At 27.2% G+C, this 25,193-nt stretch overlaps 1 protein-coding gene across 3 annotated transcripts in view; it reads left to right on the forward strand.

Annotated features, from left to right (window-relative positions):
• Window positions 1-15,663, forward strand: part of Dap160 (dynamin associated protein 160) — a 34,139-nt gene extending 18,476 nt beyond the window's left edge. The window contains exons 11-13 of one of the 3 annotated variants that reach the window (XM_075296902.1): window positions 44-317; window positions 4,939-5,112; window positions 14,815-15,663. In XM_075296902.1, coding sequence (XP_075153017.1) covers window positions 44-317; window positions 4,939-5,112; window positions 14,815-14,825 — 459 coding nt within the window. In that variant the 3' untranslated portion in view covers window positions 14,826-15,663. Of the gene's footprint in view, window positions 1-43; window positions 318-4,938; window positions 6,045-14,814 lie in introns of those variants that run through there. The other 2 variants (XM_075296903.1, XM_075296901.1) reach the window with 2 other exon arrangements.
• The last annotated feature ends 9,530 nt before the right edge of the window (window positions 15,664-25,193 follow it).

The following is a 25,193-nucleotide window of genomic DNA, read 5'->3' on the forward strand; positions in this document are numbered from 1 at the left end:
ACACCTATTGTGTTTTCTTTTTTGGTTTATATTCTCTTATTAGGGTATGCGAGCTAAACGTTCGGATATTGCACAAGTTATTGCTCCTTATGAAGCTACTAGCGCTGAACAATTATCATTGACCCGTGGTCAACTGATAATGATCCGTAAGAAGACCGAAACTGGCTGGTGGGAAGGTGAATTACAGGCTAAAGGTCGTAGACGTCAAATTGGTTGGTTCCCCGCCACTTATGTGAAAGTGTTGCAGGGAGGACGTAACAGTGGTCGTAACACCCCCGTCTCTGGCAGTCGAGTAGAAATGACGGAAACAATTTTAGGTAAGTATATATGATATAGTGTTTCATGGTTCTTTTAACTTTTATTTGATTTCATGGGGATTTTTTATTTTGTTTTCGTAGAAATCTGATTTTTGATCTTGGATATTTATATTTCCAGCTCAGTTTTTTATATCGTTATTCAATGATGTGTTATAACCGCTCAGAGACAACTTCTTAAAGCTTCTCACGTAGGAGGTTTTAAGCAGCATCAATAATTGCCAATGACCAATTATTCTTCCATTTATTAAAGACTATAAATTTCAATACCGTACAGCTAGATCTATACTCACACTAGGGATACAAAACGTGGATTTTTTATAGTGACTAAAATCGATTTTTAACAAAAAATCGAACCTACTTTAAAAAGCAAATGTGTAGATACTTTTATGCTTATAATTCATCAAAAAGTCTAAGGTTGCGAGGTCAAAAAGTTGACTTTTCAATAACTGCAAGAGTCGAATGTTGACTTTTTCAAAAATTTTAAAAGTCAAAATTTGGAGAAAGCCGAAAAGATATTAGTCGAAAGTCGAATTTTTATTTTATAATATGAAAAAATTACTACCCTGTTTTGAGAAAGTTGATGCCGAATACCGGACGCCGAATATCGGATATTTATTTTTTTTATATACGAAAAAATGAATTTTACCTGTTTTGATGTGAGTTGATGTCGGATGCCGGCTTTTTTGACTCGACCCTCGAGAAAAAATCCCCTTTGGAGAAAATTTTGATTGTTCGAAAAGTCTGATGTCGATTTGTAAATCTGTAAACTATACAAATCGGATTTTTTGACAAAAAATCTATGTGGAGTTTTCATAATTTTCCTTTGTAGTACAAGCCATGTAATTCGGTAAAACAACTGATGTGCCGTCAGCCAAGAAATTATGCACGTATTAAATCAAAGTGTTTAAAGTTGGTGGGACCCTTATCACGGTTGCCACAATTAGTAGAATTCTACAAAAAAGAATTCTTTATGTTTTGGTAGATGTTGTAAAATTGTCCTCTCCAAGTAGTTGGTACTTCACAAATTTTCTCTAGAAAAAAAATTTTGACAAAATTTTTTATAGAAATAAAATTTTGACAAAATTTTCTATAGAAATAAAATTTTGACAAAATTTTCTATAGAAATAAAATTTTGACAAAATTTTCTATAGATATAAAATTTTGACAAAATTTTCTATAGATATACAATTTTGATAAAATTTTCTATAGAAATAGAATTTTGATAAAATTTTCTAAAGAAATAGAATATTGACAAAATTTTCTACAGATATAAAATTTTGACAAAATTTTCCATAGATATAAAATTTCGACAAAAAATTCTAAAGAAATAAAATTTTGACAAAAAATTCTATAGAAATAAAATTTTACAAAATTTTCTATAGAAATAAAGTTTTGACAAAATTTTCTTTAGAAATAAAATTTTGACAAAATTTTCTATAGAAATAAAATTTTGACAAAATTTTCTATAGAAATAACATTTTGATAACATTTTCTACAGAAATACAATTTTGACAAAAAATTCTAAAGAAATAAAATTTTGACAAAAAATTCTATAGAAATAAAATTTTACAAAATTTTCTATAGAAATAAAGTTTTGACAAAATTTTCTTTAGAAATAAAATTTTGACAAAATTTTCTATAGAAATAAAATTTTGACAAAATTTTCTATAGAAATAAAATTTTGATAAAATTTTCTATAGAAATAACATTTTGATAACTTTTTCTACAGAAATACAAATTTGACAAAATTTTCTATAGATATAAAATTTTGACAAAATTTTCTATAGTAATAAAATTTTGACAAAATTTTCTATAGAAATAAAACGTTGACTAAAATTTTGATAACTTTTTTTTATAAAAGTAAAGTTTTGACAAAATTTTTTATACTAATAAAATTTTGATAAAATTTTCTATAGAAATAAAATTTGGCAAAATTTTCTATAGAAATAGAATTTTGATAACATTTTCAATAGAAATAGAATTCTGATAAAATTTTCTATAGTAATAAAATTTTGACAAAATTTTCTATTGAAATAAAATTTTGACAAAATTTTCTATAGAAATACAATTTTGACAAAATTTTCTATAGAAATAAAATTTTGACAAAATTTTCTTTAGAAATAACATTTTGACAAAATTTTCTATAGATATAAAATTTTGACAAAATTTTCTATAGTAATAAAATTTTGACAAAATTTTTTATAGAAATAAAATTTTGACAAAATTTTCTATAGAAATAAAATTTTGACAAAATTTTCTATAGAAATAAAATTTTGACAAAATTTTCTATAGATATAAAATTTTGACAAAATTTTCTATAGATATACAATTTTGATAAAATTTTCTATAGAAATAGAATTTTGATAAAATTTTCTATAGAAATAGAATTTTGATAAAATTTTCTAAAGAAATAGAATATTGACAAAATTTTCTACAGATATAAAATTTTGACAAAATTTTCCATAGATATAAAATTTCGACAAAAAATTCTAAAGAAATAAAATTTTGACAAAAAATTCTATAGAAATAAAATTTTGACTAATATTTTTCTATAGAAATACAATTTTGACAAAATTTTCTATAGAAATAAAATTTTGACTAATATTTTTCTATAGAAATAAAGTTTGGACAAAATATTCTATAGTAATAAAATTTTGAAAAAACTTTTCTATAGTAATAAAATTTTGACAAAATTTTCTATAGAAATAAAATTTTGACAAAATTTTCTTTAGAAATAAAATTTTGACAAAATTTTCTATAGAAATAAAATGTTGACAACAATTTTCTATAGAAATAAAATTTTGACTAATATTTTTCTATAGAAATACAATTTTGACAAAATTTTCCATAGAAATAAAATTTTGACTAATATTTTTCTATAGAAATAAAGTTTGGACAAAATTTTCTATAGTAATAAAATTTTGAAGAAAAAATTTCTATAGAAATAAAATTTTGACAAAATTTTCTATAGAAATAAAATTTTGACAAAATTTTCTATAGAAATAAAATTTTAACAAAATTTTTTATAGAAATAAAATTTTGACAAAATTTTCTATAGAAATAAAATTTTGAACAAAATTTTCTATAGTAATAAAATTTTATAATAGTATTTTATTTTAATTAGATATAATACATTTGGACGTCAATTGCCTGTTTCTGTATCAGGCTAACATGAAATATAGTAATAAAATTTTGACAAAATTTCCTATAGATATAAAATTTTTACAAAATTTTTTATAGAAATAAAATTTTGACAAAATTTTCTATAGAAATAAAATTTTGAAAAAAATTTCTATAGAAATAAAATTTCGACAAAATTTTCTGTAGAAATAAAATTTTGAAAAAATTTTCTATAGTAATAAAATTTTGACAAAATTTTCTATAGATATACAATTTTGAGAAAGTTTTCTATAGAATAAACATTTTGACAAAATTTTCTTGAGAAATAAAATTTTGACAAAATTTTCTATAGAAATAAAATTTTGACAACAATTTTCTATAGAAATAACATTTTGAGAAAATTATCTATAGAAATAAAATTTTGAGAAAATTTTCTATAGAAATAAAATGTTGACAAAATTTTCTTTAGTAATAAAATTTTGACAAAATGTTCTATATTAATATATTTTTAACAACATTTTCTATAGAAATAAAATTTTCTATAGAAATAAAATGTTGACATTTTCTATAGGAGCAACATTTTGACAAAATTTTCTATAGTAATAAAATTTTGGGAAAATTTTCTATAGAAATAAAATTTTGCCAAAATTTTCTATAGAAATAAAATTTTGACAAAATTTTCTATAGAAATAAAATTTTGACAAAAATTTTCTGTAGAAATAAAATTTTGACAAAATTTTCTATAGAAATAAAATTTTAACAATAATTTTCTATAGAAATAAAAATTCGGCAAAATTTTCTATAGAAATAAAATTTTGACAAAATTGTCTATAGCAATAAAATTTTGAGAAAATTTTCAATAGAAATAAAATTTGGAGAAAATTTTCTATAGAAATAAAATTTTGACAAAATTTTTATATAGAAGTAAAATTTTGACAAATTTTTCTATAGACATACAATTTTGAGAAAGTTATCTATAGAAATAAAATTTTGACAAAATTTTCTATAGAAATAAAATTTTGATAAAATTTTCTATAGAAGTTAAATTTTGACAAAATTTTCTATAAAAATTAAATTTTGACAAAATTTTCTATAGTAAGCAATGGTGAGTGATTTTGAGAATTATCGGTAGGCAGGTTGAAGCTGAGGTAATGTCGGGTTGCCAGGATGCGTCACCATATAGGCTAAGCAATGCCAAGTGAAGTCATCATTATGGAAGAAACTTTCTATAATCTCATACAGAGAAGAACACAGAATTCAGATTCGAGAGGGTCCGAACGAATATTTACAACCATACGCATGTTAGTTTCCTAAGGATGTTTTTGTTTTCATTATTATTGAGAAAGTTATATAAGACACACGAAAAAAATAGTTAAATTTAATTTAAAAAATATTTAATTGATCCAACAAATAGAATGGAATTTTATCGAAAATTTTTATACACATTTCTATAAAATATTCAAAATTCTTTTATAAAAACTTTTTCACTTTTTAATTTTAGATAAAGTCATTGCTCTGTATCCCTACAAAGCACAAAATGATGATGAATTGTCATTTGATAAAGATGACATTATCAGTGTATTGGGACGAGATGAACCCGAATGGTGGCGCGGTGAATTGAATGGACTCACCGGTCTCTTCCCCAGCAATTATGTAGGACCTTTTGTGACGTCCGGTAAGAAAGCCAAAGGCAAATAATTCTGCATTTACAAATGGCATTAAAGGTCATACATACACAAGAAGCCAATTCACAAAAATAAAACAAATAAATTCAAAATGCTTTAAATTAATTTAGTAACTCCCAAATAATGCTCTCTATTTAAATGCTGTACATTATTACTGTTTATTGTTACGATTATCATTATTATTGTCTTTATATAGACATTTTATAAGCATTTTAGTTTTTCTTAAATTTGTTGATATTAATTTTTTTTGAACACGAATATATTCGAACATTCCGTAAAGCAAAAAAACAAAAAATTCGAAATTTTTTATCCTTCTCTCTCTTTTTTTCTTTGACCAATGTATTCTCGAACGAATGTTAAAAACATTTTTTATTTAAGTTTTTTTCTGTTATCTTTAAGTGAATTATATGATTTAAGTTTAGGCTATTTGCAATAATCTGTTTTGTTTTTTGTAGGTAGCCAAGTTATGTTCATTATTATTATATGCTATTGTCCTTTATATATATATAATTTTCAATGCCACCCAAGAATTAATGCAATTTTATTAATTAGTTTATGCTATCCCTAGACATACACTATTATTATGAAATGTGTATGCATTATCATGTTTTGTAAAATTAGCTAAATTAGTTAATATATTACGTTACGTTTTGCACGTAATTGTGTTTTCTTTTTCGTTTGGTTTCCTGGCTTTATTTTGTTTTATTTTTTTTGCAATACCTTATTAAAGTCTGTATAGAGTTATATATATTTTTTTAATATTATTTATGTAAAATTTGTTTAAGTTTCATTTTAAGTTTTTTTTTTTTTTTCAAATTGCCAATGTATATGTAAATAAATATTTATATATGTATTCATTACACATACAAAAATTATTATTCGATATTACCAAAATATACAAAAACGAAAAATACATGCCTATGTATGTTTAATAAAAACCAAAATACACTATTGTTAAAATTTAGTTTGTTTTTGTTTTTGTTTTTGTTTTATGATTTTTATATTTTATTTCTTAAACCATGGATTAGTTATATGGTTAGCATAAGCGCGATATACGCGATACACGTGGATCATAAAGAAAAATTCATAGCGATTCTCGTGAATGTGCGTGTTTGCAAAGTGACAGTAACGATAAAATTCGCCTTCATTTCCCAATTTACGCCTACGATTGTCTTAAGATTATGATTTTAATCTCCATGGTGATAATTTTGTTTATATTTTTTTCAGCTTTTTATCCCCAAATTATGATTTTTTCGTCCCCAAAAATCCCCAATACATTTTTTACAAGTTTTTTTGAAAACAAAAAATAAAGCAAAAGGCTCTGCTGAAAAAAATCAGTAATAATTAAAAATTAAAATTTTGTCATATCCAGCAAGCAATATTAAAATTTCGTACCACAACACCAAGAGACTGGAGATATATATTCTGGATATAAAAATGGGAGTTCGGTCACCTTGTATTTATGAACGAAAATTTACTTCTAATTATTCAATTAGTAAAATTGGATGGTAGACACGTTGCCAAAGTTGGTAAACATTTTCTATAGAAATAAAATTTTGACAAAATTTTCTGAAGAAATAAAATGTTGACAAAATTTTCGGTAGAAACAAAATTTTGACAAAATTTTTTTATAGAAAAGAAATTTTGGTAAAAATTTCTATAGAAATAAAATTTTTACAAAATTTTCTATAGGAATAAAATTTTGCCAAAATCTTCTATATAGAAATGACATTTTGATAAAATTTTCTATAGAAATAAATTTTTGACAAAATTTTCCATATATTTAGTAATAAAATTTCGACAACATTTTTATATAGAAATAAAATGTTGACAAAATTTTCTATAGAAATTAAATTATGTCAACATTTTCTATAGATATAAAATTTTGTCTAAATTTTCTATAGAAAAAAATTTTTTTGAAACAATTTCCTATAGAAATATAGTTTTGACAAAATTTCCTATAGAAATAACATTTTGACAAAATTTCCTATAGAAATACAATTTTGTTAAAAAATATTAAACTGTTTTCTCCAAAAAATATCACCACAAAAATCCCCAAATTTATGGAAATTCCCCACCAAATCCCCAAGTCCCCAACTCAGAAATGTCCTCCCCATTCACGAAATATATTCCCAATTTGGGGGGGGGAAATCCCCAATACTGGCAACATTCCCCATAAAGTATATATTTTCTTGATCGTGTGGAAATTTTTAGTCGATATAGTGACGACCGTCCGTCCGTCTGTTGAAATCACGCTAACATGCGTGATTTTCTATAGAAGTAAAATTTTGACATAATTTTCTATAGAAGTAAAATTTTGACAAAATGTTCTATAGAAATAAAATGTTGACAAAATTTTCTATAGAAATAAAATTTTAATAAATTTTTCTAAGAAATAACATTTTGTCAAAATTTTATTTCTATAGAAATAACATTTAGTCAAAATTTTATTTCTATATAAATAAAATTTTGAGAAAATATCTATAGAAATAAAATATTGACAAAATTTTCTATAGAAATTAAATTTTACTAAAATGTTCTATAGAAATAAAATTTTAATAAATTTTTCTACGAAATAACATTTTGACAAAATTTTCTATAGAAATGAAATTTTACCAACATTTTATTTCTATAGAAAATTTTGTCAAAATTTTATTTCTATATAATTGTCAAAATTTTTTTCCATAAAAAAATTTGTCAAAAGTTTATTTCTATAGAAATTTTGTCAAATTTTTATTTCTAAAGAAAATTTTGTCATTTTTTTTGTAAGATGCCTGTTAGCTGTTTATTCTTATACCCGTACGTGTCAAATGCGGTTAACATTGGTCAATCTCCCGATTTATTTTTTTTGGGGGACGGAATTTTTGATCGATTATACCACACACAAATGGATATTCCATATGCAAGGCCGTATTCAGGGGGTGGGATGAGGGGGATCAAACCCCCCCCCCCGAAATGAATGAATATTTTTATATAAATAAATATATATTTTTAGCTGAATAGAAAAATCTTATCGAAGATGTTGAAGGAAAGCTGAAGGTTTTATTTTGAAAACGCTTACCTATAAAACTTGCACAAATCCTAGAATACTAGTTGAAAAGCCCGTCAAACGACGGTCGAAAAAAACAAATTGTTTTTGTTCTCGCACCACAAATTTCATTTTTGGAAAATGTATTTCTGCTTTTTATGTGTGTTTGTTGTTCTTTTTGTGAACATGACTCACTTTGTTTGGCCATAGCAACAACAAGGAAACAGCCAAACACACATGTGTAAATGATATGGCGCAAAACATGCGAAAAGAACCTTCCTAATTCAGCGATGGAAGCACTTGGAGAGTGCAATAAAGAGATATTTCCATACGTGCATATTCGTTTAAAAATTTTGGTCACTTTGCCAGTAACTCAGGGATGGAAAATACAATTTTTAAGAAAGTACAAAAAAGGTATTTTTTGAGCGGAAAGGTACTTTTTACTAAATTTCAACAAAAATTTAACTGGAAGATTATTGTCAAGAGACTGAATTTTAAAGAAAATAAAATTTTGACAAAATTTTCTATATAAATAAAATTTTGCAAAAATTTTCTATAGCCGGCTATCATACAAAAACCTTTTTTTCGGAAGGTTCAAGTGTGGTTCATTGTTGGGTTTAATGAACTGCCTGAATTTATTCTTATAATTGGTTGATAGTTTTGCTGCAAGTAGGGGATGCTGATGAGGAATGTGGTAATTCCGAAACGTGCGTCCATCCACACAGAGAATACAAATTGGTTGTGACAATCGAATTTATTGCCAACCTCCTTTTGGCAGTTGTAGCAACTACCAGTTGGCAGTTGTGACACCCAACAAATTCGGTCAACTCAATCGAATGATGGGAAACCCAACTAATACTATATATGGAGTTGGTTGTGTCAGACGATGAAATTGGTCGTTGCTCCCTTCTTCATTTGGTTGTATCTCCCAACTTTAAAGCACCATGACCGAATTGAATAACAAAATCCCACAAAATACTGCATTTTATTTATATTTTGTAGATGATAGGAAGGTACATATACTTAAATACAATATATTAATACATTCTAAAATACATTCCTTAAAAGTATACCCTCCAGCATGAATAGGTTATGGAATCGACAGATAATGGAGCTAAATCTTTGGTACTCTTTGCATATTAGTATTTATAGATGGTGTCCGAACTGTCTATAGCCCGTCTAAAACACACAATAAATTAAGTAAAGAAATTAGTGTGGAGTTTTAAAAACGACATACGAACCTATCCCCGATGGTCACTTTCTTGGGGTTTCATATATATAAGGTAGATGTAGAGATGGATTGTTTCAGAGCCGCCGTGTTAAACACAATGAAATTATTCCATATTGAGGATGCGCACCGCAGCATTTAGTACCCTGAAGCTATTTGCAATATAGCCAATATTGCTGTGTATTATTTTAGTTTCACAGCCAATATAGTGTACCAAGGCCAGTTTCGCACGGCGCGAATTGTTCACGACAATATTTTATAGGCAGCCTACGGATGAGGCAGATAAAATTCGAAACGAATAATAAATATATCGTTTTCAGTTGTAGTTATTTGAAATAAAAAAAAAACACTATACTTGAACGTTGATGGTAATAATTTTATTGACATTTCAAAAATATGTTCAAAGGAATTCGGCTGTGAGTACCAAATGGAAGTGCTGACTACTAAATGTCAGTTACAAAGGCTTTATAAGGTTGGTTGTGCCTATCGAATTCGATCAAAATTTTTCAAAAGAAAGGCATTTAGTTTAGACAACTAATTGTCTTGTATTACAAACAACAAATGGTATAAGGAACGAAATAACGATTGTAAATAAAGTAAAATGAATGACACAACTGTGATTTGATTGTAAATGTAGAATTTTCGTTACAATAATCGATTTTCAACCTATCTGTTTTCTGTGTGCAACCATCTTGCAGTCTATAGGGCTTTGCCCAAATAAATTTGACAAACATTCTTTTCCTCTGTTGGTTAAGCTACACTTGTAGTTTAGTCAATGTATGGTTTTAAGCTGCAATAAAAAACAACAACAATGCTTAAAGAACAAAACCAACAATAACAAAAAACGAAGGGAAATAAAATTTTGCAAAAAAATTCTATAGAAAAAAAAATTTGCAAAAATTTCCTATAGAAATAACATTTTTACAAAATTTTCAATTGAAATTAAATTTTGACAAAATTATCTATAAAAATAAAATTTTGCAAAAATTCTATATAGAAATAAAATTTAGACAACATTTTCTACCGAAATAAAAAATTGATAATATAGAATCGCATTCTTTTTTCGACTAAAACATTCTTGAAGTTCAATAAAATCCTGTTTTTGACTATATCTTTTACAAAATCGAGATTTTCTTCCCACATGAACATGTCTTTTTTGCCATATTTGTAAAAGACTATTAGCAAATAAGGTTGATAAAGACTTTCTCAAAATATTTTGTCAAAGCTATTGTACCATAAATATGATATCGACTCAAAAATGTCTACACAAAAGGTACTAACTCATTCGCGGGGGTACTACGGTACTGACCGGGGTGAAAAAGTATTGAAAAAAGTACTTTAGTACTGCATTTTCCATCCCTGCAGTTACTACGTGCTCATCCGAACGTTCATTTTCAAAAATGAAGAGATTAAAGACGTGTCTTAGATATTCGACTGGCGAGAGTAGACTCAATGGATTGGCATTAATGTCGGTTCATCGCCGAATAAATGTGCCGACTGAAGAAGTTGCTGCCCAAAAAGCCCGTCGGCTCAATTTAATATTATAAAAATATTGTATACATACCTATGCATAAATAAAATTTTCTACACATTAGATTATATGAATATTTTTTTTTAAAGTTGAACCCCCCCGAATTAAAATCCTGGCTACGGCCTTGTCCATATGTAGTTCTGTCTGAGAACTATAGTTGTTTCTATTGAAAATTTTGTCAAAATTTTATTTCTATAGGGAATTGTGTAAAAATTTTTGTTTCTATAGAAAATTTTGTTAAAATTTTATTTCTGTAGAAAATGTTGTCAACATTTTATTTCTATAGAAATTTTTTCTCAACATTTCGTTTCTATAGAAAATTTTCTCAAAATTTCATTCCTATAGAAAATTTTGTCATTTTTTTTTTCTATAGAACATTTTGTCACAATTTTATTTCTATAGAAAATTTTGTCAAAATTTTATTTCTATATAAATGTTTGTCAAAATTTTTTTCTATAGAAAATGTTGTCAAAATTTTATTTCTATAGAAATTTTTGTCAAAATTTTATTTCTATTTAAAAGTTTATTTCTATGGAAATTTTTATTAAAAGTTTATTTCTATAGAAAATTTTGTCAAAATTTTATTTCTACAGAAAATTTTGTCAAAATTTTATTTCTATAGAAAATTTTGTCAAAATTTAATTTCTATAGAAAATTTTGTCAACATTTTATTTCTATAGAAAATTTTGTCAAAATTTTATTTGTATAGAAAATTTTGTCATTTTTTTTGTAAGATGCATGTTAGCTGTTTATTCTTATACCCGTACGTGTCAAATGCGGTTAACATTGGCCAATCTCCCAATTTATTTTTTTTTTGGGGACGGAATTTTTGATCGATTATACCACACACAAATGGATATTCCATATGTAGTTCTGTCTGAGAACTATAGTTGTTTCTATTGAAAATTTTGTCAACATTTTATTTCTATAGAGAATTGTGTAAAAATTGTTGTTTCTATAGAAAATTTTCCCAAAATTTCGTTTCTATAGAAAATTTTGTAAATTTTTTTTTCTATAGCACATTTTGTCACAATTTTATTTCTATAGAACATTTTGTCACAATTTTATTTCTATAGAAAATTTTGTCAACATTTTATTTCTATAGAAAATTTTGTAAAAATGTTATTTCTACAGAAAATTTTGTCAAAATTTTATTTCTATAGAAAATTTTGTCAAAATTTAATTTCTATAGAAAATTTTGTCAAAATTTTATTTCTATAGAAAATTTTGTCAAAATTTTATTTCTATAGAAAATTTTGTCAAAATTTTATTTCTATAGAAAATTTTGTCAAAATTTTATTTCTATAGAAAATGTTGTCAAAATTTTATTTCTATAGAAAATTTTTTCAAAATTTTATTTCTATAGAAAATTTTGTCAAAATTTTATTTCTATAGAAAATTTTGTCAAAATTTTATTTCTGTAGAAAATTTCGTCAAAATTTTATTTCTATACAAAATTTTTGTCAAAATTTTATTTTGATAGAAAATTTTGTCAATTTTTTTTTGTAAGATGCCTGTTAGCTATTTATGTGTCAAATGCGGTCAACATTGGTCAATCTCCCGATTTCATTTTTTGGGGGTCGGAATTTTTGATGGATTATACCACACACAAATGGATATTCCATATGTAGTTCTGTCTGAGAACTATAGTTGTTTCTATTGAAAATTTTGTCAAAATTTTATTTCTATAGGGAATTGTGTAAAAATTTTTGTTTCTATAGAAAATTTTGTTAAAATTTTATTTCTGTAGAAACTGTTGTCAACATTTTATTTCTATAGAAATTTTTTCTCAACATTTCGTTTCTATAGAAAATTTTCTCAAAATTTCATTCCTATAGAAAATTTTGGCAATTTTTTTTTCTATAGAACATTTTGTCACAATTTTATTTCTATATAAACGTTTGTCAAACTTTTTTTCTATAAAAAATTTTGTCAAAATTTTATTTCTATAGAAGTTTTTGCCAAAATTTTATTTCTATGGAAATTTTTATTAAAAGTTTATTTCTATGGAAATTTTTGTTAAATGTTTATTTCTATAGAAAATTTTGTCAAAATTTTATTTCTATAGAAAAGTTTTATAAAAATGTTATTTCTATAGAAAATTTTGTAAAAATGTTATTTCTACAGAAAATTTTGTCAAAATTTTATTTCTATAGAAAATTTTGTCAAAATTTAATTTCTATAGAAAATTTTGTCAAAATTTAATTTCTATAGAAAATTTTGTCAAAATTTAATTTCTATAGAAAATTTTGTCAAAATTTTATTTGTATAGAAAATTTTGTCAAAATTTTATTTCTATAGAAAATTTTGTCAAAATTTTATTTCTATAGAAAATTTTGTCAAAATTTTATTTCTATAGAAAATTTTGTCAAAATTTTATTTCTATAGAAAATTTTGTCAAAATTTTATTTCTATAGAAAATTTTGTCAAAATTTTATTTCTATAGAAAATTTTGTCAAAATTTTATTTCTGTAGAAAATTTCGTCAAAATTTTATTTCTATACAAAATTTTTGTCAAAATTTTATTTTTATAGAAAATTTTGTCAATTTTTTTTGTAAGATGCCTGTTAGCTATTTATGTGTCAAATGCGGTCAACATTGGTCAATCTCCCGATTTCATTTTTTGGGGGTCGGAATTTTTGATGGATTATACCATACACAAATGGATATTCCATATATAGTTCTGTCTGAGAACTTTAGTTGTTTCTATTGAAAATTTTGTCAAAATTTTATGTCTATAGGGAATTGTGTAAAAATTTTTGTTTCTATTGAAAATTTTGTTAAAATTTTATTTCTGTAGAAAATGTTGTCAACATTTTATTTCTATAGAAATTTTTTCTCAACATTTCGTTTCTATAGAAAATTTTCTCAAAATTTCATTCCTATAGAAAATTTTGTCAATTTTTTTTTTTCTATAGAACATTTTGTCACAATTTTATTTCTATAGAAAATTTTGTCAAAATTTTATTTCTATATAAATGTTTGTCAAAATTTTTTTCTATAGAAAATGTTGTCAAAATTTTATTTCTATAGAAATTTTTGTCAAAATTTTATTTCTATGGAAATTTTTATTAAAAGTTTATTTCTATGGAAATTTTTGTTAAATGTTTATTTCTATAGAAAATTTTGTCAAAATTTATTTCTATAGAAAAGTTTTGTAAAAATGTTATTTCTATAGAAAATTTTGTCAAAATTTTATTTCTATAGAAAATATTGTCAAAATTTTATTTCTATAGAAAATTTTGTCAAAATTTTATTTCTATAGAAAATTTTTTCAAAATTTTATTTCCATAGAAATTTTTTTCAAAATTTTATTTCTATAGAAAATTTTGTCAAAATTTTATTTCTATAGAATTTCTTTTTTTTTCAAAATTTTATTTCTATAGAAAATTTTGTCAAAATTTTGTCAAAATTTTATTTCTATAGAAAATTTTTTTAAAATTTTATTTCTATAGAAAATTTTGTGAAAATTTTATTTCTATAGAAAATTTTGTCAAAATTTAATTTCTATAGAAAATTTTGACAAATTTTATTTCTATAGAAAATTTTGTCAAAATTTTATTTCTATAGAAAATTTTTGTCAAAATTTTATTTCTCTAGAAAATTTTGTAAATTTTTTTTGTAAGATGCCTGTTAGCTATTTATTCTTATACCCGTTAACAATTGTCAATCTCCCGATTTAATTTTTTGGGGGACGTTATTGTTGATCGATTATACCACACACACAAATGGATATTCCATATTTACTTCTGTCGATTTTTTGGCCATATCTATATTTGCTTAACGGCACATTGTATATGTTTTTTGTTTATGAGTTGCAGTTAAAACTCTTAATTCCCAATTTTTTTCTTGAAAGACTTAATTTTGAGTTTTAACTAAAATAAAAAAATTTCATTATTTTCCAGGTAATGTATAACAAGTTATGCCCGCTCCTGCATATTAAGAACTAACAAAAGGGAAGTAGAAAATATATATGTGTTAAATATATGTTAACAACATGCCCCACTTATGTAATTTGCTAAATAAAGCAAATATATATGTATTTACATAAACACAAGTCAAAGCAACTATGAATTGTAAGTGAAAAAAAAAAAACGAAATTAAGAAAATTAGTTTCAATTTAGTAAAAACAAAATTAAAGAAAATTACAATTTATAAAAAAAAAAAAATCTGGCAAGAAACAATAATTAATAGAAGATAAAATTCACAAAAGAAAAATTAAAAAAAAAAAAATGAATTTGCAACATATGGTATTAAACAAATAAAAGAAGAAATTAGAAATTACTAGAAAAACATTTATTCATTCATTATTCAAATTCACTTAAAATGGAGACAAAGTTTATTAATGATGGATCTGTAATGAGTCAAAAGAAAAACAAAAACCTTTCCCTTCTCCATCTTCCCAAAATTACCCCACCACCCCATTCATATGTATTAAGGACAATATAAAGCTTTCTTTAATGGTACATACATATAATAAATAATCGAAAAACAAAATATAGTTAAAGAAATATGATATTGAGAAAGTAAAATGTAGCATTCATTTAAATTATATAAAAGAATGGAAATCATATTATATACATACATACATATAAATGGGAAACACTTAAAATGAATTTCAGACTAGTTATTTGCATCTATATATATACTACAATATATGTAAATTAATAATAAATTACAAGTATATATAAAAAAAACAAAGGTATTATAAAAAATATAAAAACCAAAATAAAATTATAAAAGAAAACTTAAAATCATAGGTGTTTTTTGTGAAAAATCGTTTTTTTTTTTAAATAAATTTTCATTAATTGATAGGAAATAATATGGCAGAAGATATATGCATTTGTACTTTAAATTTTAATGTAAAAATTGATTTTGTATTGTTTGCTTTCAATACGATTTCCAGTAATATCATAGACCAAGAAAATATAGAGACTAGAGGTGTGCGCGTGACACGAAATTCTCGTGACACGCGTGAATCACGTGAGTCGTGAACAAAATCCAAAGCATTTCTCGTGAGTGTGCGTGAATGGGACTAAAATAATTATGTCGTGCGTGAAAAATAAAATCGGTTCGTGAATGTGCGTGAATAAAATTTCTGCAAAATCACGCTCACGAAAAAAAAAAAATAAAAATTTAATTCATACTCGTAGGTTAACTGAAATTAATTTTGCTATCGGACTATATTCTATTTTGGAATTTTGTTACCTTTGCTGATTTCCGTTTGGAAAATGTCGTGAGTATCGTGAATCCCGTGAATTGTCGTGAATCGTGAGCCTTTAAAAGTAGTTCGTGCGTGAGCGTGCGTGAGTACTGGTTTTCATTTCGTGAGTGTGCGTGAGTGGGATTGGCTACTACACGTATCGTGCGTGAGCGTGCGTGAATAAACATTTTGCTTCGTGAATGTGCGTGAGTGTGAATGAAATTTCAGTCACGCGCACACCTCTAATAGAGACATACCTTGATAATTCACCATGGTTTTGTTTATTTGCAGTGCGCAGTCATTCCACTCAATTGCGCAGTCAAGTGACTCAATTTCTTTTTGGAAAACGAGAATAACCGTATAAATTAGTAAATTTGCATTACAAAAAAGGTGTAGATGAATAGTATTTTATAAACTTTCACAATATTTGGTGTTTCAACGAGAGAACAAAGGAAAGAAAACAAATTAAAGCCAAATTAAAGAATCACTCAATTGCAGACGAAAAAGAGCCATCTACGGTGTGCAGACAAACTACAGCGCTGTGAATTCACTTGAGATGTCTATACCTTCCTTGGTCTATGGTAATATTCATTTGAAAGAGTTGTGAATTCAATTGTTTTCTCAATCTTCTATCCCGCTCAGTGAATAATAATAGAGTGAGTGTACAAGTGAGAAATAATAACTGGTACATGGTGGCGTATGGTACACACATACATATAAAATCATACGCCACCATGTACAACATACTAGTTACCAGGTGTAGAGTTGTTACAGTTGCCAACTACGCCTTGACGAAGCCAAGACGCTTAAAGTGCGTTTCATTGCCCGCAAATACTGTTTTAAAGAGTTTCAATGTGGTCGCACGCCTAGTTAAGGATATAGTGACAAAGGTTAGGTTAGGTTAGGTTAGGTGGCAGCCCGATGTATCAGGCTCACTTAGACTATTCAGTCCATTGTGATACCACATTGGTGAACTTCTCTCTTATCACTGAGTGCTGCCCGATTCCATGTTAAGCTCAATGACAAAGGGACCTCCTTTTTATAGTCGAGTCCGAACGGCGTTCTACATTGCAGTGAAACCACTTAGAGAAGCTTTGAAACCCTCAGAAATGTCACCAGCATTACTGAGGTGGAAAAACTTTTTGGTGTTCGGTGTATGCAAGGCGGGCATGCTAACCATTGCACCACGGTGGCTCCCATATAGTGACAAAAACGCCCGATCTCGTATTGGCAGACCGCAGATTGAAGTGCGCATAGTAACTGAGACCGTATGTACGAGGGTCGCCTTTTATATTTCGGTTTTAAAGAACAAAATCAAATATTAATCATTGTAAATCGCTTTATTGTTTTTTTTTTAATATTAAGATCTATACAATTGTGCATACTTTTCAACCAATTGTCGAAGCACTTTTTGAGGTATATTCAAAACATGCATTCTGAACGCATCAACCTCTTCTTCAGTTGGTGGAAATGGTTGACCTCTCATTGAGTGATCCACTCTACGGGAAATTGGTGCAAACTGCCACTGACGGACCTATCACAGGACTGGTACCGGTGATTCAGTTTGTCGCAGTTTTTAAGTAGTCATAATTTAATGATTTCCATAGTCGCTTGATGTAAAAACCTACACATTTAGTGAAGTAGAATTACCAACTTATTTCAAAATTTTTCATTTCTGGTGCGATTCGGATAACCAAAATGAAATAGATTCCTAAGAGTTTGTCCGAGACTGGTTCATGAGGACCTGTCTATGGAGTGCTAATACTAAAATGTCCCAGGATGTGTTCTTAGGAACGAGTCCAAGACGTGTCCTAAAGTGTAAATTTACCCCGTCAATGACAAACCCATGTTAAAACAAGTAAGGAAAGTCTAAAGTCGGGCGGGGCCGACTATATTATACCCTGCACCACTTTGTAGATCTAAATTTTCGATACCATATCACATCCGTCAAATGTGTTGGGTGCTACATATATAGGTTTGTCCCAAATACATACATTTAAATATCATTCGATTTGGACAGAATTTGATAGACTTCTACAAAATCTATAGACTCAAAATTTAAGTCGGCTAATGCACTAGGGTGGAACACAATGTTAGTAAAACAATATGGGAAACATTTAAATCTGAAGCAATTTTAAGGAAACTTCGCAAAAGTTTATTTATGATTTATCGCTCGATATATATGTATTAGAAGTTTAGGAAAATTAGAGTCTTTTTTACAACTTTTCGACTAAGCAGTGGCGATTTAACAAGGAAAATGTTGGTATTTTGACCATTTTTGTCGAAATCAGAAAAACATATATATGGGAGCTATATCTAAATCTGAACCGATTTCAATCAAATTTGGCACACATGACTATATTACTAATTGTACTCCTAGTGCAAAATTTCAACCAAATTGGGCCAAAACTCTGGCTTCTGGGGTCATAAAAGTCCATATCGGGCGAAAAATATATATGGAAACTATATCTAAATCTGAGCCGATTTCAATCAAATTTGGCACACATGACTATACTAGCAATTGTACTTCTTGTGCAAAATTTCAAGCAAATCGGTATAAAACTCTGGCTGCTGGGTCCATATTAGTGCATATCGGGCGAAAGATATATATGGGAGCTATGTCTAAATCTGAACCGATTTCTTCCAAAATCAATAGGGTTCTATTATGACCCAAATTAGGAACATGTGCCAAATTTGAAGGCGATTGGACTTAAATTGCGACCTAGACTTTGATCACAAAAATGTGTTCACAGACAGACGGACGGAATGACAGACGGACATGGTTATATCGACTCAGGGACCCACCCTGAGCATTATTGCCAAAGACACCATGTGTCTATCTCGTCTCCTTCTGGGTGTTACAAACATATGCACTAACTTATAATACCCTGTTCCACAGTGTGGCGCAGGGTATAATGACCGGTCCCTTCCATACGTCTTGATCAGAACTAGGTTAGGTTAGGTTAGGTGGCAGTCCGATGTATCGGGCTCACTTAGACTATTTAGTCCATTGTGATACCACATTGGTGAACATCTCTCTTATCTCTGAATGCTGCCCGATTCCATGTTAAGATCAATGACAAGGGACCTCCTTTTTATAGCCGAGTCCGAACGGCGTTCCACATTGCAGTGAAACCACTTAGAGAAGCTTTGAAACCCTCATAAATGTCACCAGCATTACTGAGGTGGGATAATCCACCGCTGAAAAACTTTTTGGTGTTCGGTCAAAGCAGGAATCGCACCCACGACCTTGTGTATGCAAGGCGGGCATGCTAACCATTGCATCATGGTGGCTCTCTTGATCAGAACTGGGAGTGGTCCATACACACCAGGGCCTAGTCCTGTACTGGTCCTGTGGTTGATCCATTTCCATTTCATAAGGCATCTTTGGAAGTTGATTTTCTTGATTTGTTGGAAGACAATTGGCAAACAGATGGTTGTGTTCTACTCAAAATTCACTGCTATGCGTTTTTCTAGTGGTACGATTGCGATATATCCAGTTTTTTTTTTCAAAAAAAGAAAAAACAGACGATCATTTACTTCGAAATAAGAAAGAAATAAAATTTCTATAAAATTTTCTATAGAAATAAAATTTTGACAAAATTTTCTATAGAAATAAAATTTTTACAAAAATTTCTATAGAAATAAAATTTTGACAACATTTTCTATAGCAATAAAATTTTGAAAAAAAATTCTATAGAAATAAAATTTTGACAAAATTGCCTATAGAAATAAAATTTTGACAACATTTTCTATAGAAATAAAATTTTGACAACATTTTCCATAGAAATACAATTTTGACAAAGTCTTGACAACATTTTCTGTAGAAATAAAAGTTTGACACATTTTTCTATAGAAATAAAATTTTGACAAAATTTTCTATAGAAATAAAATTTTGACAAAATTTTCTATATAAATAAAATGTTGACAAAATTTTCTATTGGAAATAAAATTTTGGCAAAATTTTCTATTGGAAATAACATTTTGACAAAATTTTCTATAGAAATAAAATTTTGAGAAAATTTTCTATTGAAATAAAATTTTGAGAAAATTTTCCAAAAGAAAAAAAATTTGACAAAATTTTTTGTAGAAATATAATTGTGACAAAACTTTCTGAAAAAATAAATTTTTGCAAAATAATATTTTTTGGTAGTTTTAGGTTCTCATCTAGAAAGTGTTCGTGTGCAAGCGTAATATAGAAACGCGTGCTTTTTTCGACTAAAGCAAAAATTGGTGTTTTTGACTATGGCTTTTACAAAATCGAGATTTTATTCTCGCATGAACTTGTCTGTTTTGCCAAATTTGTAAAAGATTATTAGCAAATAAGTTTGTTAAAGACTTTCTCAAAATATTAAAATATTTTGTCAAAACTATTGTCTACACAAAAGGTACTAAATCATTCGCGGGGGTACTAAGCTACTGACCAGGGTGGGAAAATATTGAAAAAAGTACTATAGTACTGCATTTTCCATCCCTGTCACCAACATAAAACGCTTAAGAGTTAAATTCATTTACAATTTTAGTGACACCTGGGATGTTTGTTAAGAGTGTAATAACGCTCTCGATTTTAATAATGCTCATATTATCAGACACGTCGCTAAGGTAAATTACTCAAAAAATTGTTCGTGAGTCACGACATTTTTCGTGAGTCACGATATTTTTCGTGAGTCACGGTATTTTTCGTGAGTCACGACATTTTCGTGCGTGAGTACAAATTTTCTTTTCGTGAGTGTGCGTGAGCGTGAGTCCTATCAAACAATATCGTGCGTGAGTAAGATTTTTCCGTCGTGAGTGTGTGTGAGCGTGAGCAAAATATTACTCACGTGCACACCTCTACTTTCGGGCTCATACTCGTAAATTCACAATTCATCAACTGTCACGATGTAATAGACGTGTTTCTAAACACTGTGTATTTTTGGAGCATTTCTTTCGACCAATTGACATGAGGCCTTTTTTAACAATTTGTGTGGGATCCAACGCAAAAAAAAAAAATTTTTTTTGACGGTCAACTATTCATAAAATATTGGTCCCACTAAAGCCTAAGATTGTCTCAATTTCACGATAGGCCACATGACGATTTTGTCAAATCAAAAAATTGGCACACAGCATCAATGGTTTCCGGAATAAAAACTGAAGAAATCTTTCTTATTGAAGTACGCCCCCCCAGGTATTTCAAATGGAACACATGGTCTAACAGTGGATGCAGAGGCCCAAGTGCTAACTTACACTTTTATTGGGGACAAGAACTAAAAAAATTTGGGGTCAAGAACTAAAAAAAATGACAGCTCTGTAACAGGGTGGTTGATATGTAACGCCCCAAAGTAAAGCGTTATATATTTCATATATTCGTTGTTTTTGTTTTTTTTTTTTGTTAAAAAGCAAAAAATATCGGAAATAACCACAAATTTTAGAATAAGTATAGATGATGTGTTGGCTGAAAAAGCCTTCACATGCTGTACGAAAGTGGAATTTGTGGGATTTGGGGTCATTTCTGCGGCGGAAAACTCCGACGGATTGAGATCCAAAGATTTTTGTGGCCATTATGAGGTAGAAACGAAGCGAGGAAAATTGTTTTTAAGTCAAACTTAATTGACTTAAAAACAATTCCTGTTAGATATTCCAACAGGACACAGTACCTGTTGGAATATCTAATCTTGTCTGCCCAGGGCTTCAATATTGTCTTTAGGGCATTTTCCCTATAATATTTGACATTTATTTTCACCTCACGATCGATGAGTACAAGTGGGGAGCGACCATCGGCCATTACGGCAGCCCCCACCATTACCATCGGCGGTATTATTTTGGGAGCCATCGTGGTGCAATGGTTAGCATGCTCGCCTTGCATACATAGGGTCGTGGGTTCAACCCAAGTTTTGAGCGAACACAAAAAAGTTTTTCAGCGGTGGATTATGCTCTCTCAGTACAGCGGTGGATTATGCCCTCTCAGTAATGCTGGTGACATTACTGAATGTTTCAAAGCTTCTCTAAGTAGTTTCGCTGCAATATGGAACGCCGTTCGTATTCGGCTATAAAAAGGAGGTCCCTTGTCATTGGACTAAATAAAGAATCCAACACTCAGTGATAAGAGAGAAGTTCACCACTGTGGTATGACAATGGATAGAATAGTTTAAGTGAGCCTGCATGTGGATGGCTTCTCATCGGAGAAAACCGAATTCGGTAACTGGTTGCATTAATTTTCCCGATATGTTTAGCTCACGAGCAATTTTTTTGACACGTGCTGAATGCGATAGTGCTGGGCGGAAATATTTGTCTGCCTAGGGTTTCAATACTGTCTTTAAGACATTTTCCCGATAACATTCGGCATTTACCATTGCCATTGGCGGCGCTTGAGTACGGTGGACAAACAAAGGTGGACATATTTTTCTGGCAAGTAAACCCACTTGGCCACTTGCAAGCGATACAACTCTTTGTTTTTTTTTTCAGGGAAAATTTTTTTTGTGCATTGATGAATTCTTGCACATTTTGGAATTTCAGTGGTTTTAGTCCAAGCTCATTTTTAAATATGTGTTGCATTCGTTCTTATGAGCAATTTGTTTTTATCACTGCGGCATTGATTTCGATTAAATCTGACACTCATTTTTCAATATGTGTTGCATTCGTTCTGATGAGCATTTTTTTTTTGATTTTACCACTGCGGCATTGATTTCAATCAAATCTGACGTTCATTTTTAGGACCATTGCTGGTGTTGTTAGCGGGTTTTTTCATCCACTTTTTGAATGCGATGCACCACTGTCTTAATGCTGAAGGGCTCTAACGATAGCCACTTCTGGGTTTCCAGCCGAATATAAAAAACCATATATTTTCATTAGTTCATGATCTCAAGTAAAACAATACAAAAATTTTAAATTTCGAATAATTTTACACCGATATAGATTTGAAATCTATGTAAAATTTATTCGTATTTATTTATCGATTAATTACATTTACAATAAAATTATAAATATAATTCAAAGATTTGACTGCTATGGTCTTAAGCTAATTATTCGTATTAGTTTTATTCGTTTATAATGTCTATTGCATTTTATATTATTTTATGAAAAATTTCGTTAAAAAAATTTTCAATTTTATATTTTTTTATGATAAATTTCGTTAAAAAAATTTTCAATTTTTTTTCTTAATTTTCTAAATGTTTTAAATTCGAAATATTTATGACAAATGTTTTCCCATAATCTTCTGCTTAATACCACTAACCAAAGTATATCAAATCAGGTTTGAATTATGGAAATAGATAAATAAAAAAAGTTTCTTTTTTTGGTATATTAAAATACATAAACTACCCACAAAGGAAATTCTCCAAGAAATTGATAACAATGAAATTAAAATTAAATACAAAAAATACATATACCTATATAACCACCTTATTAAGTGTTTCTTAAAATTTATACCAGATACCAGACGAAAACGAAAAAAAAGAAAATTATAAATCTAAAAAAATGGAAATCAAATATATCAGATGTATTTCAAAAGACAAATTACCATTAAATGAAAAAAATCGTATTACTATTAATAGAGCATAGAGAACATTCCAAAGAAAAAAGTAAAAAAATACTAAATCCACAACAGCAAACATTTCTTTGTATATAAATGAGTTATTTAAGTAAAAAAATTGAAGGTTATGCGTTAATCAAACCAAGAAGAAAATTACTAACACAATAAAAAAATTCAACTACTTAAAAAAATGGAAACGCAATATATCACATAAATAAATGGTGACTTGAAATTATAGTACATGTTGGATTTTTTGCAAGATTTTTTTTTTATTCAAAATATTCCTTGGTGATTTAAGAAGTTTTACTATGGACTATGTCTTACAAATATTCAACGAAATATATATAAAAAAATACTTTTATATTTTATTAAATTTTAACTATTCTCTCATAAAAAAAAATTATTTTGTAAAAATTTAATTCTTCAGAAAGTTTTGTCAAAGTTTTCTTTCTATCGAAAATTTTGTCAAAATTTTATTTCTATAGAAAATTTTGTCAAAATTTTATTTCTGTAGAAAATCTTGCCAAATTTTATTTCTATAAAAATATTTGTCAAACTTTTATATCAATAAAAAATTTGTCAAACTTTCATTTCTATGGAAAATTTTGTCAAAATTTTATTTCTATAGAAAGTTTTGTCAAAATGTTATGTCTTAAGAAAATTTTGTCAAAACTTTATTTCTATTGAAGATTTTGTCAAAATATTATTTTTATAGAAAATTTTGTCAAAATATTATTTCTATAGAAAATTTTGTCAAAATTGTATTTCTGTAGAAAAATTTGGCAAAATTTTATTGCTGTAGAAAAATTGCCAAATTTTATTTCTATAGAAAATTTTTATTTCTATAGAAAATTTTGTCTACATTTTATTTCTATAGAAAATTGTGTCATAGTTTTATTTCTATAGAAAATTGTGTCAAAATTTTATTTCTATAGAAAATTTTGACAACATTTTATTTCTATAGAAAATGTTGTCAAAATTTTATTTCTGTAGAAAGATTTGGCAACATTTTATTTCTATAGAAAATTTTTATTTCTATCGAAAATTTTTATTTCTATAGAAGAAGTTTGTCTCTATAGAAAATTTTGTCAAAATTTTATTTCTATAGATAATTTTATCAAAATGTTATTTCTACAGAAAATGTTGTCAAAATTTTATTTCTATAGAAAATTTTGTTAAAAATTTATTTCTATAGAAAATTTTGTCAAAATTTTATTTATATAGAAAATTTTGTCAAAATTTTATTGCTATGGAAAATTTTATCAAAATTTTATTTCAATAGAAAATTTTGTCAATTTTTTTATTCTTTATTTTTTTATTTATTTCTATAGACGATTTTGTCAAAATTTTATTTCTATAGAAAAATTATTCAACATTTTATTGCTATGGAAAATTTTGTCGAAAGTGTATTTCTATTGAAAATTTTGTCAAATTTTGTTATTCTTTATTTTTTTTATTTATTTCTATAGAAGATTTTGTCAACATTTGATTTCTATAGAAAATTTTGTTAAAATTATATTGCTATGGAAAATTTTGTCAACATTTTATTTCTATAGAAAATTTTGTCTACA

This window comes from Haematobia irritans, chromosome 2, assembly GCF_050003625.1.
Source record: "Haematobia irritans isolate KBUSLIRL chromosome 2, ASM5000362v1, whole genome shotgun sequence".
Taxonomy (NCBI): domain Eukaryota; kingdom Metazoa; phylum Arthropoda; class Insecta; order Diptera; family Muscidae; genus Haematobia; species Haematobia irritans.